At 44.6% G+C, this 17253-nt stretch overlaps 2 protein-coding genes across 3 annotated transcripts in view; one reads left to right on the top strand and one right to left on the bottom strand.

Moving 5' to 3' along the window:
- Positions 1 to 17253, top strand: part of LOC118928331 (transmembrane and coiled-coil domain-containing protein 5A-like) — a 70610-nt gene that overhangs the window by 43517 nt on the left and 9840 nt on the right. The window contains exon 1 of one of the 2 annotated variants that reach the window (XM_057489826.1): positions 13094 to 13520. The exons of the other annotated variant lie outside the window; for it this stretch is intronic. The gene's annotated coding sequence lies outside the window, so the exon portion shown is untranslated. Of the gene's footprint in view, positions 1 to 13093; positions 13521 to 17253 lie in introns of those variants that run through there. 2 annotated transcript variants of the gene reach the window in all.
- Positions 1 to 17253, bottom strand: part of LOC130680014 (transmembrane and coiled-coil domain-containing protein 5A-like) — a 70610-nt gene that overhangs the window by 35222 nt on the left and 18135 nt on the right. The window contains exon 2 of the mRNA XM_057489818.1: positions 14228 to 14338. Coding sequence (XP_057345801.1) covers positions 14228 to 14251 — 24 coding nt within the window. The 5' untranslated portion in view covers positions 14252 to 14338. The remainder of the gene's footprint in view (positions 1 to 14227; positions 14339 to 17253) is intronic.

Genomic DNA, 17253 nt, shown 5'->3' on the forward strand with positions numbered 1-17253 from the left:
CCATCATGGACCCTGTCTCACACCATACATGAAGTTGTTTCTAGGTGTTTAAAAAACTGAACTATGTGAAGTAAAACTTAAAACTTCTAGATAAGAGTATTTTTACAACATTGAAGTAAGGGAATCTGTCTTAAACAAGACAAACCCAACTTTTTACGTACTTCATACCGATATCTGCTCATCTAATGTAGCTGGAGGAAAACCCACAATCACACTAGTCAATTCTACTTTAAATTTATGATCTTAAAAGTCAGGTGGACCATTATTATGATTGCCCAACAATTGCATTGTATTTTCCTTGTTCATTCACTCTCCTGTTCTTCTAGGCAAGTACAGTTGATTCTTATTTGCTGCAGTCGTGTTCTGTGAAGTGATCACACACAGTGAGTTGGTGAATACTAAACCAGTGCTCTAGGGGAAACAGAGTTAGTTTCCTTTGAGCTTCTGGCCACATTTTTGAATACAAATTAATATACAGTCTAGTTTTATGTGTGTGTTTCTGTTTAAAGAAATTTTATTTAACATATATTATTGATTCATTAGCATTGAACTCACCAGGCAACAACACTGCAACTCATGCCTGAATGGAGCTTCTCTAACACACATTTTCTCCATAGGGCATGTCACAGCCTTCTTGCACTGAGGAACAACATACAACACACTTTAGCACTATGCTTGGATGGGGGGGGGGCGTATTTTAAATGCAAAATCACCAATGAAAGGCACAAAAATACTAAAAAGATGTGGCATTAAATAGACCATGAAAAAGACTTTGTTTCCATTAAGAATGGAAACAAAAAGTCAGAGTATCATCTTGCTCAGTCTCAGCTGGGAACATGCACATCGGCGAGTTAGATTTTTTGCAGCTGTAAGCATGTACATGTCTGCAAATGACCAAGAAAGCACTGATTTGGTTTGGGAGTTACAAATTAATTTTAGCATATAGGTGCATTTACAGATATGAAATCCACAAATAATGAGAATCAACTGTATTTTACATCTTTCTCTTCTCATCTCGATCCTTCAATACCTCCTCTACCCTCAAACTCATGACCATTTTTCCTACTTGTCCACGAAATTTGAAGCAATCAGAAATTCTTGGCTCCCACCACCACATTGTCAACCTTCTAGCATCTTCTCCCACATACTCTACCTTCTTCCTTCCGACCAGAGATAAATTATTCCTGTTCCTACTTAAGTCACACTCCAGTCTGTCTTGCTTTAGAGCCAATATTCCTCCTACTGTTTCTTATGGTCTCTAATGTGAGGACACTGCGGCCTGGGGATTCTATGGAAATTAACTGTTGGAGTTTCATTTCAGAAGCTTTGAGGATTCAATAAAGAACATTTTAAATATCCAAGCAGAGTACGTTCTTGCTTCCTACCAGAGATGAATTCTTCCTGTTCCTACTTAAGTCACACTCACCCCACCACCCTCCCCACTCCCCACCTATCTGTGCCCAAATCCCGTTCCCTCCCATCTCCTCAAGGACAGTCTTCCCTTTCTGCCAGATTCTCTACCATGTTTTCTCCCACCTAGGTCACTTTCATCAGTACAAAAATAGTGTTCTCTCTCCTTCCTTGACAATCTTTCTGGAAGTTATTTTGCAGTATTATGAAAAACTTTTTAAAATATTCATATTTTTTGTAAACATTCCTATGTCTGTAATGCTAGGGAGATATTCAGAAATAAGCACTAACAGTGTCTACAAGCTCATTAATTGCAGAATTTATAAAAGAAAATAGTTTAAAACAATCTAAATAAATGGGTCTGGCTACATGTAGGCAATAAAATACTATGCAGACATTATAAGTGCAGATTAATATTTAGTAATATAGAAATATTCATTATAAGTTGAGTGAAAACTGTGGATTACTAAGCACATTATAAAATATGGTCCCACTTTTCTGAAAAGAAGAGAATGTACTTATTTTGCCTCCGGGTTTGCACTCTGAAAAATAATCAAAAGATATATAGCAACATTTTACCCCTAGTCTGTTCTGCTTGACTCTAAACCTGTCTGACACGGCTGCTCTCAGCTAGACTGGGATGGAAGCCCATGGAAACTCCTCTAAATCTTAGTCCAGAAAGCCATGCTAAAACTGTACATGTTTCACTAACTTATTCCTGGAATATTAAAACAAGTTTGAGTCTCAGTGCTTTCTTTTTCCTATACGGATACACCCTATTTAATTGTAACATTGGGACTGTGACTAAGGGTCATGTTAAATCTAACAAAATGACGGCCCAAGTGGCGAGCTGGGATCAGAGACTGTGGGAACTCAAATCCAGTGCCCCTGATGGAAAAAGAGCAAACAGCCCTTCAGTGGAAAAACCAACCAGAAGTGTCCCATGATGGTGTTTTTAAAACAATCAAAACGCTGTAATGTCAAAGAGCAAGAAGGGCTCTTTCTAGGCTAGGCTAGAGCTGGGTTTGTAGTCGGTTGAACACTTCAAAGCCGGACATCCACCCTGAGAGCTGTTCTGATTCTCTCAAACTGTCGCCAGGGCTGCTACTCAGCTAATACTCACCAGATGTTTTGAGAGGTTGACAAAATCCCCCCAAATCTATCCCAATTCCCCCAAACAATTAAGAACTATCATCAGATTCTAAAAGTCATCCTTGTACAATGTTAAACAACAGGATATATTACTTAAGGAGAAAATAAGAATAGGCAATAGAATTTAAGTTTAATACTATTTCAGTTTTCAGAGGGCTTAAGCAAATTCTGTAATTTATTTTGACAGCCATCCTGAAACAGAAAGAGGCGGTATGGTTACCCTGGCTTACAGGTGATGAAAGGGCCGCTCAGTGGGTTCAGTGCCCTGCTCAGGCCCATTGCTCATAAGATGGCAGCACAGGAGCACAGACCCGCTGCTCTTGGCTGCGTGGCTCACTGCTGAATGGCTTTCAGACCTTGGAAGGTATGTGCCCCAAAGCCTTCGTCCCCACCTCCTCCTGCCAACCCCGGACCCTCACCGCTGCACATTTGCCTATTGTAAACCCTTTGCCACTGTCCGCTGGAGCCCTACCAGCTCCACAGTCCAGCTCAAGGCCCAGATGCTGCCTGTATAGAAAGCACCTATTTAGGTTCCTTTGGTGTTTGCTTTATAAGTTTTTGGATCCTTCTACATTGTATCTCCAAAAAAAAGGTTAAGAAAAAACATTTCTATGGTGAAGAAAATGGTTAACTTTTAGTTTTCTTAATTACATCCTTTTCTTGTCCATTATCTGTTAGCAGATTATGAGAGAACTGTGACCATTTCATGACCCAAGTCTTTGCCTCGGTCCCTGCTTCCTGACAGTCGACTTCTCTCTTTGCTCATGACCTTTCCCACCTGGACCTGGGCCAGCACTTCATCCCCTGACCGAAGTGAGCCTCATTAACCCAAGAGTGCTGCCCACTTGGGCTCCTAAAGTCTGGGAGCCTAGCCTTGACGTCCACCCAGTTCAAGCACGGGCATAGAAAAATACGTGGAATCCTTTAGCTTAGGATTTTATGTGAAAATAGCAGAATGATATACTAAATATGGCTGAACATATCTTTTGAAATGAGAGCTATACAAAGGCTGTTATTTGCATGTAAAAAGGCATTTTTATCCAGGCCAGAGGCAAGGACCCTCAGTACCTCTGGCCTGGAGGTCAGTTGCAATGCCCCACCCAGATAGACCTGCCTCTCAACTGTCATAGAACATTGGGAACGTTCTTAACTGTCACTGACAGCCGTGTCCAGGCATAACTCTTGATGCACCCGGCAGAGCAGAAACTCTGTAGGGACATTTGAAATCAACGTATATGTACATATTTCTGCTAGACTATGTCCCCAAAGGCAACTAGGCTTGAAAGGGAAGAAGTATAGGAGCCCTGAGAGGAAATCCTATGAATGAAGAAGTTTAGCCAGTTGGACCTAATGGAGCAGGACGATGCACTCTGACAAAATGCAGAGACGCCCTGTGTTTCCCTGGGCCGGCTTTTCTACCCACCTGCCCCTATATCCTCCCCTTCCCCAGGTGATGAGTGTGCTCCGGAAAGGAGGGGGTGCAGGCCAAGAGACCTGCCTTAGCCCTTCAGAGCCAGCGGAGTGGTGATCCAGAGGAGAGAGGCGGCAGGCGGGGAGTGGCCTGGGTGCGAGGGGGGCAGGGCGTGGATGCGGGGCGGAGGGGTTGTAGAGCACGTGGGCTCTGCTTTTATGGGGTACGTCCCATGTGTCCTTTTAGGCACTCGGAAAAGAGAGAGGTGAACCTACCCTCCTACAAGTAAGGGTATATTCAGATTACCAATGAAAGCACACTTAGAAATCCTGAGGAACATTTTGGAAGAGCCACCGTGAAGAGGGGAAAATAGAAAGACCTGCCCTCCCAAAAAAAGTGGGAAGCTAAAGCAGGGGTAACAGCAGGGTCACTACAAACGGGGAGAGTCGGTACTCAGTGGGAAATGGAACTGGCTGCCGACTGAAAGCGTGTATGTGGGTGATGGTATGAATCTGGAGTTCTTCTCACTGACTGCTGTTCTTTTTGGTGCACCTCGCTGAGACCTGGACTTTGTTTAGGCAGCTGCTTGCAGAAGTGCCTCTAAGTCGGGTGCCGTTCCCCCTTAGGACGGCAGACCCGCCTCCCTGTAGTCGGTGCTGTGCACTTCAGGGTGGCCGCAGGGGGCTGCCCACCCTCTCCAGCCCAGGCCTGCTGAGCCTGTTTCTTTGTTCTTTTTGGCAATTTCATCCTCTTTTGGATCCAGCTTCTGATCCATGTTATGAGAATCAGAAATCCAGCTCGGCAGTTGAATATCAGCTCACAAGGATCCCCGTTGGATAAAACATGCGGATGGGGTTGAAATCTTAATATTCAAGTTCAGTTCCTGCTTGAAATTTGAGGTGTACGGTTTCCCGCACGCGTCCAAAACAGGGGCACCAATCCATTCTTTGTGCAGCCATAGGCAGCAAGCCTCTCTCTAGCCTCCATGCCGTCCCTTTGCCGGAGTAGCCGGGGCAAGTACATTTTGCCAATTTTGCTCCCGTGGCTAATGCAGACCTTCACAGAACTGGTCCTCAGACGTCGTTGCCCATCTCCGGTCACTTTGTTCCTGTTTCTTAACTTGCCACCCAGAACCCTGATAGCTGACCTGTCGTTAACCAGGTTTCTTACCCGGTCTAGACTTTCTCTGGGGTCCCCCTCACAGAGCCTGCAGCACCCAGATAAAAGGAGTCTGTCTTCACAGGAAAAGGTCTTCAAAGGAAAAAGTGACTTCACCTCTGAAAAGGTGCGGTCACGATGTAGAACTCCAGAAGGCAGTTGAAGTTGAGAGGGAAAAGTAGACACCCCAAGTCTGTATAGACACGTCTAGAGTTTGGAAAGTCAGGTTTCCGGCGCTGCAGGGTAGGGGGGAAGCCCATTCCTCTGGTAAAAGTCCTGGGGTGTCAGGAAAGCACCCAGCTTCTGGTGCCCATTCTCCCAGATGGCTCGGTGCATGTGGGCAGGTCAGTGACTCTCTCACCTTGGTTTTTTAATGCAGATTTGAGGGAGGATGGGGAAAAGCTGGGGAGGGTAATCCCTGGGAATGTTGTGGGTCTGGGGACCCTGGCAGGGCGGGCGTGGGTGCTAGAGAGCCCAGCAGGCGGTGCTGAGGTGGCTCAGGCCGAGGGCCTCCGGTCCGTGCACGGCCCCGCGATACCTGCTGCCTTTGTGCGGCCTGAGCAGGCTCTTGACGCTGACTTTTCCTTGTATGTTCTGACGTGTGTAGCTCATCAGGCTGCCTGCTTCCAGTGCTCTCAGCATCCCTAAAGACGGGCCTCCTTTGCTTTGCCGAGGGAAGGGCACCTCTTCGTATTCGTTTCCTCTACTGCCGTGTCCGCCAGCACTACTTACTACAACAGTAGTAAGGAGAAGTCTTCCCTGGTGTTGGGAAGGCATTCCAGTCTGAGGCAAGAGCAGCCTGGCCTCACTTTGACATGTCTCTCTTGGTCATTTTTATTGTTAAATGAAAACGTGTTTTCAATTCAGAAGTGTATATTTTAAGAGGCTGAATGGCACTCTCCCACTTAAAACCTGAGATGATGCCCCATTTTCAACACGGTAAACTCCTTGGCATGGAATTGCCAACTCTTCGCAGTCTGGCCCAAGCCCTGCTTTCCCGCATAATCTCTGTCACGCTCTCCCACTCCTAGTTTCCCGGGCTCCTTCAGAGGTCCTTGAACATGCTAGGTACTCCCATGCCTCAGTGGTTCTGCTAACGTCGCCATTCCCCCTCTCTCCTCTGCCTGTAAAGTACACCACCACCATAGGTTTGGCAGCATTCCCTTGTTACCCCTCCGACCTCTCTCCTCCTCGAAAGGCACCTGTCCTCCCTGCTCCAGGCTCCCCAAATCCTACTCCGTTCATTCTCATTTAACTTTGAAATGTGTCTCATCTTCCCAACTGCTCAAAGTTTTAGGGCAATAGGGACAGTTCTTAACATTTCTTTTATACGTCTCATGGTGCTGGTACAATACAGTACAAACGTGTAGCTGTTCAATAAACGCTGAAGTAAAATATAGGAAAATAAAACATACCAACCACCCCTTTGGTGATGTGCCACTCTTAGATTCTAAACCTGCCACATTCATCTCTTGACCAAGCACTTTCCCACTGCCTTCACTGCCTTCAGGGACAAGTCAACGGGCTGATGCACGTTCAACTCGTAGGCAAGAGACAAATGAAGCCAGGTTTCCAGGCATATACTAAGGAGAGCAAGATCTCCTGAACACTGTTTTCAGGATGACAATCTGTCCCACAGAGGTTAGACTACAATGTCATAAAAGAAAAACATGAGTGGCCTGAAGCTATGCCTATAGAGAATGCAGTCAAGACTTAGACTCTAGTCTAGTTGTTAGTCTTTCAGATAAATGATATTATTTAAAGTTCAAAATGTAGTTTTTGAGAAGGTTGACAAAGGACATAGTTCAAACTCACCTTTTTTGTTTCTGGATGTCTTTTAAGTGACAAACTATGTCTTAGAAGTCTTAGTTCACCTACCTCCTTGAAAAAAATCTAGAGTTTTCTCTCCCGTGGTTTCCCTCAGGAGTAAGAGATGAGAAGGATAATGGGTAATTGAAGAATTGAAAGCCCAGTGATTTTTAAACAATTTAAGGAAGCTACTGATAGCATTTGAGGCCATTCTTACCAACTATTCCCAGAACATATAAATTTTTACATAATATAGGTAGTAGTGTACATCAGAATATAAACATGTAGTGTTTGCCCTTAAATTGAAATGAATGCTGTACTTTTCTTGACCGAAGAAAACCTTTAATCCCAAGCCACAAAATTCTAAAAAATCATCAACATTGTACTGGAGTAACCTTTACTCATGTTCTTTCCTGGCACTCCTCAATCTTTCAAGATAGGACAAAACAAACAAACAAAAAAAAAAAAACTGTCCTAGTTAGGGTAAGTTCAGTTTGCTGAGAAATACAAGTTTTTCCAAAGAAAAAATAAGCCATGAACTCAACCACTCATCAAGATCTGGGGATTATGAAGATTCCTGGCTCTTGGGTTATTACTTGTTTCCCAGAAATATCAAAAGACATGAGTTTTCATTATCCTTAGCATAATTAAAACCTATTTGATTCAAAAACACTTCAAGAGGTAGTCATGCACATGATAATCCTCACTCCCTTCCACCACTTATTTTTCACTATACAACTTAGACGTCCTTCAGGAATCCTTCCTTGACTTCCAGGGCGAGGTCATACACATTGTCTGCTATACTGTAGCCCGCTGTTATATGTACGTGCAAGGGTGCAAGTCCCGAGGGGGCAAGGACTGTGTTTTATGACTCTAATTAGATCCCAGTATCTGGCATGAAAATATTTGTTGAATGGATAAACCATTAGATTCCATGTAGGAGAGCCATGTGGGTTCAGCGCCTCTAGCGGGTCTCCTGAGAACAAAAAAGGAGGAGGCCATGAGCGGGCAAGGCTGTGGGACAAGGTGGGGATGAGTCTGGTTGATGAGAGTCCCCAGCCTGGTGTGGCGAAGGAGCACTGACTAGTACCATGCAGAGATGAAAGAAAGATTCGGCGGGCCACTGGGCATCTCAGAGTGCCCAACAGACATCAAGTACCATGCTAAGGGGGATGGAGGGATCGGGAATGGCATGGAGCCGGGCTCACAGCTTGGGGGCCTTCAGTGTTTGCATCTGGGGCGCTGGAGGAGACCAGCAGTGAGGACAGGAGTCTCGGAGGCCTCTCCAGACACACATCCCCTAGGAAAACTGCACAAAGGAGAGTTTGATTGACTCATTTTGTTTCCATTTGTGACTGGAAAACTAAGCAACTGGGCATCCTTTCAGTGGGAAATGTATAGTGGGAAAGAAAGGGGACAGAAATTTACCCAAGTTTAGAAAACAAAATAAAGTTAGTACTGAATGCTATCTGACTCCTAAGGAGACAAACAGCCACGGAAGGTGTTTGAAGACAATTCAGAGCATGATGTACCCTGTCCGGGGGGTGGGGGTGGGCACACCATACGGAAAGGGCCCTCAGCCTGGGCATAACTCCCAGGGCACTCAGAGAGCCCCTGTGTTGCCCGTATTCCCCTAGAGTGTCTCAGACTCTTGGAGAAGTCAGCACCCGCAGTTCAGGGGCGACAACGACAAGGTGAAAGTCTCACAGGGATAGGGGCGCTGGGGCCCCTCACATCATTCTGGCCATTCTGCAGCCGCCATCAGGCTAATTTATCTGTCATTAGCTAAACTCAATGAAGCAGAGGAAGAAAAAACATACAGTGGTTCAGGCAGGCAGTCCACAGCACCCTTGAGGCCATCTAGACTCAAGCAACCATGGAAAAGAGGAGAAATTCTGACATGTTGTAAGGCAGGGCCTATGACTCCGAAGCGGTAGGCTTATCAGGCTCCTCTGAGAGCCTGGTCCCACTGCCCACTCCCTCCTGAAACCCTCTGTCATTCTGCCGAACCTGAAACGGTCATGTTTTAGTCCCTCTCCACCCCTCTGGCTGCTTCTCACCGACATGGGCTCTCTCCGTACTCTGCACAGCGTCCATCCTCCCTACGTCTCTGTCCCCAGGCCCTTTTCCTCTTTTCCCTCTATGCTTGGCTCCTGGACAATCTCACACAGAGCATGACTTCAGCTACCATCTCTATGTTAACTCCCAAGTATCTGTTCCCTCCGAGATCTCTGTTCTGAATCCCGGGGCCGCAGAACCACCCAACGGCACTTCCACAGGCGCTTCCCATGCAGCATCTCGCTTCCTCTCATCACCCAGAAGGCAGCCCCCTCAGCCCCTGCCTTTTCTGCTCAAACTACTGAACGTCACTCCCATGCATTCAGTTGTCTGTAGATGCTGGCTACAAGTTACCCTGCATCCTTCACCTTCCTTTGCCCTCTACTTAGTCAAGTATGAAACAGGGAGTTCTTTTGCTTTTACGCCCTAAACCTCTCTGAAATCTATCCCTTCTTCTCAACCTCCTGGGCTGGATAAAAGTCAGCCTCCTTTCTGGATGCCTACCTCTAATATCACATGCTCTGCACTATTTTTAATGCTGCTTCTGTGAAAAGTGGCTTTCTAGTGAAGGGCAATGTTTCCCTGCTATAAACCTTGCCTGCATGACCACATATCCTCCCATGACTACAATCGCCTGCTGCTTTCCCACTTGCAAGAGTACCCTTCTAGTAATTCTTCTCTTCTACTTCCCTTGGCATGCCTTGCACGTCCACATCAGACCCGATGAATTTGAATGCGAGCAAACATGACACTATTTTGAATACTGAACTCAACTTCGCTCTTGAGAACACAGAGCTCATTCATTCCCATTTTGGCATGTTCAGTCTAATCCAGGGATTTTTTTTCAGCTGCACTCAAATGTTATCTTCTCAATCACTGTCAAGTTCAAACTGGATCACTGTGGGGTAAATGTACTGTTACCCAGGATTTTTTTCTCTCCACCTTCACCTGCCTTCTTTTTGGAGGTAGTATCAAGGTCCTGAGGGAAGGCGGTTAAAGTAGTTTCCGGCATTGGAAAGGGGTATTTTATCTCCAGTGGGCATGGCTGCCTGTCCCTGCAGGATTCTGCTGAGCGTGGTTCAGTGACCTGCTGTGACTCTGGGGGGAATGTGTGCTCCAGCCCGGGGAAAATAAACCAGGGAAACCTGGGAAGCAGAAACCAATCAGAGGGAAAAATAAATTGGGAGAAGGCCATTTATTGCTTACAAGAACCCTGGCTCCATTTGTCTACTCCCGCTTGCTTGTGTCTCTCCCCATCCTGGCTGGGAAGAAACAAAAACTAACTCTCTGGTGCAATGTCTGCTCCCCTCTTCCCCAGTCCCTTGTAAGCACCTATTGATATGGAGACAGACTACTTTTCTCCACCCCATGTAAACACCTATTGATATGGAGATGGTTAAGGCCAGGTGCAAATACTGAAATTTTACCCTCACCTGGGCATCAGGTTCTGAGGCTGGGATCCATCCGGGCATGGGTCTCCAGCCTCTGCTGACGACCAAAGTCCTGACCCATTTTCCTCTGTAACTTTCTCTTCCAGACCTCAGGCCCCCTCTAGCCCACTCTTCCTCTCAGAATGCCAAAATCTGCTCCAAGATCTGGGAGCGTTTACTTGACTTTCTGTGCAACCCATGGTGGGTGCCCTGTGAGGTTCTGCAGCTTGGCAATTGCTGTGGCTCCTCCCCCTTCTCCACTCTCTGCGCAGAACCACACCAACGTGGGATGAGCTCTCAGAATAACCAACCCTCAACAAACTTCACTTCTTTTCTACTGGCTTACAAATCCTTCACTTGAAGAGATGTCTTCGGCAGTGATAACCCAGGCTCAATGGTTAGACACTACTTTCTATACATTTAGGATGTGTGTGTCTAAATGGCTACACACGTCAGAATTAAGTCTTTGTAGCTGTCAGTCTGATTGGGCTATTTGAAAATCATCCCAGTCAAATCAAGGATTCTCATGCTTTTGGCTCAGGATCGTGGCTAAGTTCCAGGCACTTTACAAAAGGATCAGAAGGGCCACCAGTCCTCTCTGTCACCTCTCTGCTGTCCACTACTGTATTGGACCCACAGCTGTTGGCCCACAGAGGGTGCTTCAGGGATGTTTCACAGTCCCATTTCTGGCCCCCTTCCGGTTCCACTGATACACCATGCCCCAAAGAGAACAACAGGCCACACAGAGGGTGCTGCAGGGATGTTCCGCAGTCCCTTTTCTGGCCCCCTTCCGGTTCCACTGATACACCATGCCCCAAATGTGGAACAACCAACCAGCTTCAGATATGCAGCTATAAAGGAAGTTTTTGGAGGCCATCTAAGGCTCCATATTTCTGGACACTCCCTTTACGCATCTATGTTTTGGAGTATTGCCAATTGTCTGGATTGCCGTGGGTAATAGGGCACAGGGTCCTTCCGCGTATGGTCTCCACAAGCCTCTCAGGGCTTGACCTACAGAGTAGGTTGTCTTTCAGAGACCCACCAACACCAGACTATGAAAAAGGAAAGGTGTGCGCCCAGAGACAGCCAGGTTGCTGAATGACACGTCTCCTAGATACCCCTTCTGGCCCAAAGATCCCTGACCCTGAGATAACTGGCTTTTCGGGGGCTGAATCTGTAGGTCAGAGGAGGTGGAGATCTTAAGACTGGCCCAGTCAAACAGGAACATTGACAGTTTGAACACAGAACTTGAAGGAGATCTGCAAAGAATAGATGAAGCAAATCGGGAACTTCTTCTCAAATCCACGAGAAAGAAGATGAAATACAGAGATGAGTGCTGGGGTTTCTTGAGGGAAGTTCCCAATCCAAGCGATGGGATAGAGGAGGAGAGACAAACCTCAATTTTCCTACCTGCTCTAGAGACCTCTATCTTATGTAACAGTTTCTTCTTCATTCTTTGGCAATTTCTGTGGCTCAAACCCTGAATTATAGCAAGATTCAAAGAGATTCTTAAAAGATTGGGTGATAATTCACCTGAGCTGAAAGAACACTAGGGTGTTTGACTTGGGAATCAGGTCAAATTTTGAAGTGTTTTTTCTTCCTGCCTTTGAAGGGATTATGATGACAAGGACCCAGGAAAGATGGGCTTCCGACTTGAGAGCCATATTTATTGACACTGAAGTACCCTTAAAACTGACAGATGTGTTTTCCTCAGTTCTGAAGCGGTCTGTTCCTCACACCATGTGCTTGTGACATTCAGGCTGGAAAGTGAGGTCTCATCCCCAAGACCTGACAGATGATGAGGAGTGGGAGCAGCAGAATAGCTCCACCGTGGGAAGGGAAAGAACGCTGCATGACCTCAAGGAAGACACAGCCAGACTTGTAGGCAAAAAGCTGGGAAGAGCCATCTGATAGGTGTTACTCCTCAGCTTGTCTCTCGTCAGTCATCAGATAAGCTAGTCTCCTCTTTTTCACATGCAAAGAATAGTCAAAAGCCATGGTAAAATACGTGTTGAGGGCACAGTTTCTTTGGTAATATTTCATACTGGGAAGCCCTGCATGTGGGCATGTCTATCCTGGTGAGTTGGTGCAGATACGTATGTGGAAATCAAACCACAGGTCCTTTACCTGACAATACGCAGTGACGTAGAGTCACTGCAGGGAAATAGCACCCGGTGAAAGTGAGAACAAGCAGCTGAATAAAGATGGGTGGTAGCAGGGAGCTCCGCACCTATGCGCTGCTGCTTTCTCTCAACAGGAAAGGAAAAGTGAGGCTCTGGTCCACGATACAACAGAACCTCAGAAAAAGGTGGGATGAGGCTCTAGTTTTCCCCAGGTTCCCCGCAGCGGCTCCAGTTGTCAAAGGGACAAGGGAGGGAAAATGATCATAGAGGATCCCACATGTCAGAAAAGTCTGTGCAGGGGGTGGGTTCCACCCCTGCCCCCCTCTCCTGAGGGTGAGCTTCGTCCCTGAATGCCATGGACTTCCCCTGCAGGCATGAGGTGAAGGGAGTGGGGTCGACATTTGGGCTATTTGGTGATCCCGTGGGTTTTTTTTCATTCTATCGCAAGAAAATGGAATCCACTAACACTTTGTCGGAAGGTGAAAGTTTAATTTTATTTTCAACAGAGACTTTTAAAAATACTTAAATCCCACGGTCTTCCCCTTTCCTTATCGAGGCATTTACTCCACCTCAACTCCTGCTCAAAATACAGTGGGTTTCCTATGATCGCCCTACTTTCTGACCCCCGCCTGCAGGCCTCTGTAGCCCGGAATGGCACAGGGTTCAGGGAAGTACTCCTGCTTGGGCACACTCTAGCTCTGCTGGCCAAGACTAGTGAGAAGTCGGAGGTAGAATAAAGATGCTTCCAACGGCACCAAGTATCCATTAAGGGACAATCTCCTGGCAGCTTTATCAAGGCCATGTTATTGGCTCTACACACCAAACAGTGTGTTTGTCTTCTAGAATTTTTTATTTGATGTATTTTTATTTGAAATACGTATTTATTTAAAATCACAGCTTACAACGAAATTGCAAAAGGCAACCAAGTGTGAACAAGGCCATCTATAGGGAGCACTGGAAGGGTCAAAGGTAAATGGAAAAGCAATCTTGAGTGGGTTTGGGTTACGTGACCAGGAAGCAAGCTTTTAAGTGGAAACAACTGTCAAAACTGGGATAAATTCTTTGTAGTTTTAGCCCATGTCAGACTTAAGCCTAGGCTACTGAGTACTGAATTCTTTTCTGCCCTTGGTAAGGAATTTCACTCTGAAGCCATGCATTTTGTTTCTCTTCCTTCAGGAAGAGCAGAACACAACTGCACAATGCATATATACCACTGAAGTCCCCGGTTCCTATCCTGGTCCCAGCACTTAGTGAGGTGTATGAAGTTGGGCAATTTAATCAGCCCCTTTCAGCCTCAGGATGAAAACGGAATGAAATGGTGTATTTTTAAAATACTCTTCAGAGTAAAACCATGAAACGTCACGTATTTAACATGATTATTTAAAAGTCTAGCTGAGGCAAATGTATGCATTCACAGAGCAGAGCTAGGACTTGTCAATCTACGGTGTGCTAGGTAATGTACACACTCTATCACTTTCTCCCATCCAGAAAAGGATTCATTCAATTTATCACTCAAATATTTAGTGACCTCTACCTGCTGAGTGTATCATACGTTGCTTAGCATTTCTCTAATTGTGTTCCAAACATAAAAACCTGGGCACAAGCACAATCCATCTGATCAAAGATGAAAAAAGGTGGACTTATTCTTTTATTCAGAAAGCAGGTACAATTCTTACTTGATACTTTCTGTAGAATTCCATCTTGCCCTTGCCTTATTTCTCTTTAGCTTCTTAAGCTCACACTTAAGCCCATACTGCATCTGTGGGGCCCCTGCAGAGATGGACACACTGAAAATAGAAAGTGAAAAACAGAGAATTACTTCCCTATTTCCTGTCAGCCAAATTAGTACTGATGGCCACACACACACACAAAAAAAACAAAACAGGAAGTCCAAAGCTTCCTTGGCCACGCCTGTCCAGGAAATGTATCTGGAAGGAAGAAATGTGGAGCCTGCATGTGCTTCAGGATAAACTTGGGGCTCAGGTTAGAAAGGCTTAGGAAGCCCCTTGACTAGCCTTGCCATATAACTGCATTTGCTTCCTTCTGCTCAAAACAACTTTTCTTGACAGTAGCCCTCCAGAGACCATGGTGAGGCTTTAAGTCTGGTGATGCTGTGTCACCTCAGCTGAGCCGAAAGACTATAGGTAGTTCCAGGTATTGTCAGAACAATGGCCATTATTTTCCTGGAAGCTATTAGCCCACCTCCAAAGAACTCTAAAGCATCACTGACCCTTTAAATTACACCCATGTGCCTACATGTGTTGTAGAATTCTCAAGTGACTTCTCTAATTCTATGAAATCCATAGCATCTCTTGCTTCTGTTGTTCTTACATCCTGGCAATCAGCTCATCAGTTTAATGGTACGCCTGCTGCGCCTCTCTGGGTCTCAGACCACCGTCCTGAAAATACAGCCCTTAGCACACTTGGCTCTCTGGCCCTGGATAGAATTGACTGGAGAGGAAAGGAACTGTTTGAAGTCTTCAGACGTGAAACAATGGTGCCTAGATCAAAGTGGGAACAGTAGAGCTAAAGGTGGAAGGAAGGAAGAACGCAGGCTTGTCTGCTCTAACTAGGGAATAGAGCCCGAGCACATCTATTCCTCTGCTACTATTACCCTCTGCGAGCCACCATAAGCCCTTGCCTGGACGCCAAATTAGCCCCTTAGTCTTCCTGCTTCTGCTCTTACCGTTAATCTACCTTTCACACATAGAAAAGACTTATTCTTTAAAAACACAAATCAGGGTGGAGCCAAGATGGTGGCGTGAGTAGAGCAGCGGAAATCTCCTCCCAAAACCACATATATCTATGAACATATAACAAAGACAACTCTTCCTAGAATAAAGACCAGAGGACACAGGACAACATCCAGACCACATCCACACCTGCGAGAACCCAGGACAGTCCCCAGGAATGGGCTGTCTTAATTTGTCTGATTTCTCTCAGACTGTTCAAGTACAGTTGGACAATATCCATCATATCATAGACAAATTTTCACAAATACCTAGGGTGCCTAACTGGTTTTTTTGGCCTCACTGGAGATGGCTGGTAATTACTGATCTGCTTTGGTTATGTAACTGTATTCCTATTATGTTAATGTGTGTGTGCAATTTAATTAGTAGTTTAAAACCTATACATGCTAAATTACAAGAAGATATGTCAAAGAAATAATCAATCTTCCCATGTTTTCTTCCATCTGCTACCTCTATAGCTTTTCTTCTTCCTTCCTAATTACAACCCTTAAATAGAATTCATGCCTCATATCGAATTTACCGAGTATCATAATTCCTCCAAGTGCTAAAGATACCTCAAGACGAATGCTGGGCATAGAAGCCACAGGGCATAAATCTGCAAAGAAGTAAAAAGCTAACCTTTTCAAACAATATGGCTTCTCTCTCACTTACCAACTTTACATCTCCCTGTATGGCCCCGGAAGATGACTGGTTAGCCAGAGACGGGTAAGATTCCTCAAGGGAGGAACAACCTAAGACAGGCACAGTCGCAGGGGGGCCATCAGGTGAGAAATTGGGGATCAACAGAGGTGAGGCTTAGAACCTCTCCCCCTCTGTTTTGAGAGAAATCTTCTGCATCCGTGGATGTTTTATTGCCCTTGTCTAGCTTGGATTAACACATAGTCTACAGGCACACACCTGATCATCTACATTTGCTCTCTTACAACACTAAACTAAGCTTTGTACCTCTATCTTACATCTACCTACCACTTCAGCATTTTATTAAAAATAATAATAATAATAATAATAATAATAATAAAGGGAGAAATGTGGGATCCACATATAAATCAAGTATAAAAATCAAATGAATATTCATATTTGACCTGATTGTTTATGGTTCATAATGCGTGATCAAAACCAAAAGTTTCTGTGATGACTGCCCTTGCACTGTTTACCATGTAAGAACTTATTCACTATGTAAGAATTTGTTCACCATGTAAGAACTTGTTCATTATACTTTAGAAGATTGGAGACTGTTGAGAATTAGACTTGGGGTTGATTAATGATTGTGCATTGAGTCCCCTATACAGAATTTTATTGTTGTTAACAACCATTTGATCAATAAATGTAAGACATGCCCTCTCAAAAAAAAAAAAAAATTAACATTTGGCATTATATGTACAGAACTGAGCAGCTTTCTTCCTTGACAAATGGTATGTTGAAATTTCTTGTGATGCTGTGGATATTGACTCTACATCAATGTTTCTGTATCAAATATTCAAAATAGTGATAAAGGTTTAATTCAAAGAAAAAAAATACAGAGAATATAAAAATCATGTTAATAAAAATATCACATAAAACAATATTATGTTATTGTATATATATGAATATTTGTGGATGTATAAAATATTCTTAAAATAGATTAGAACAATCTTTATGAAAAGTGTAATATTGGTTGTATATAGTGAGTGTGGAGGGGGATGAAAACTGTATATAGGGAGTAAAAGTAACTTCAACTTTGTCCTTAATGTTTTATTTACTTCATACAAAATTGATTGAATAAACATGGAAGAAAGTTAGTAAATGTCAGTTTCATTTAATGAAAAAAAAAAAAACCCCACAAATCAGATTATGTCCTTACTACTTCGAGTTCACACCTGGATTCTCACTGAAATTAAAATAAAGAACCAAACTCTAGAAGCTACAAGGCCTTACACATAATCTCATCCTTGTCAACCTTTCCCCACCTCATC

The sequence above is a fragment of the Manis pentadactyla genome, chromosome 2 (genome assembly GCF_030020395.1).
Source record: "Manis pentadactyla isolate mManPen7 chromosome 2, mManPen7.hap1, whole genome shotgun sequence".
Lineage (NCBI taxonomy): Eukaryota > Metazoa > Chordata > Mammalia > Pholidota > Manidae > Manis > Manis pentadactyla.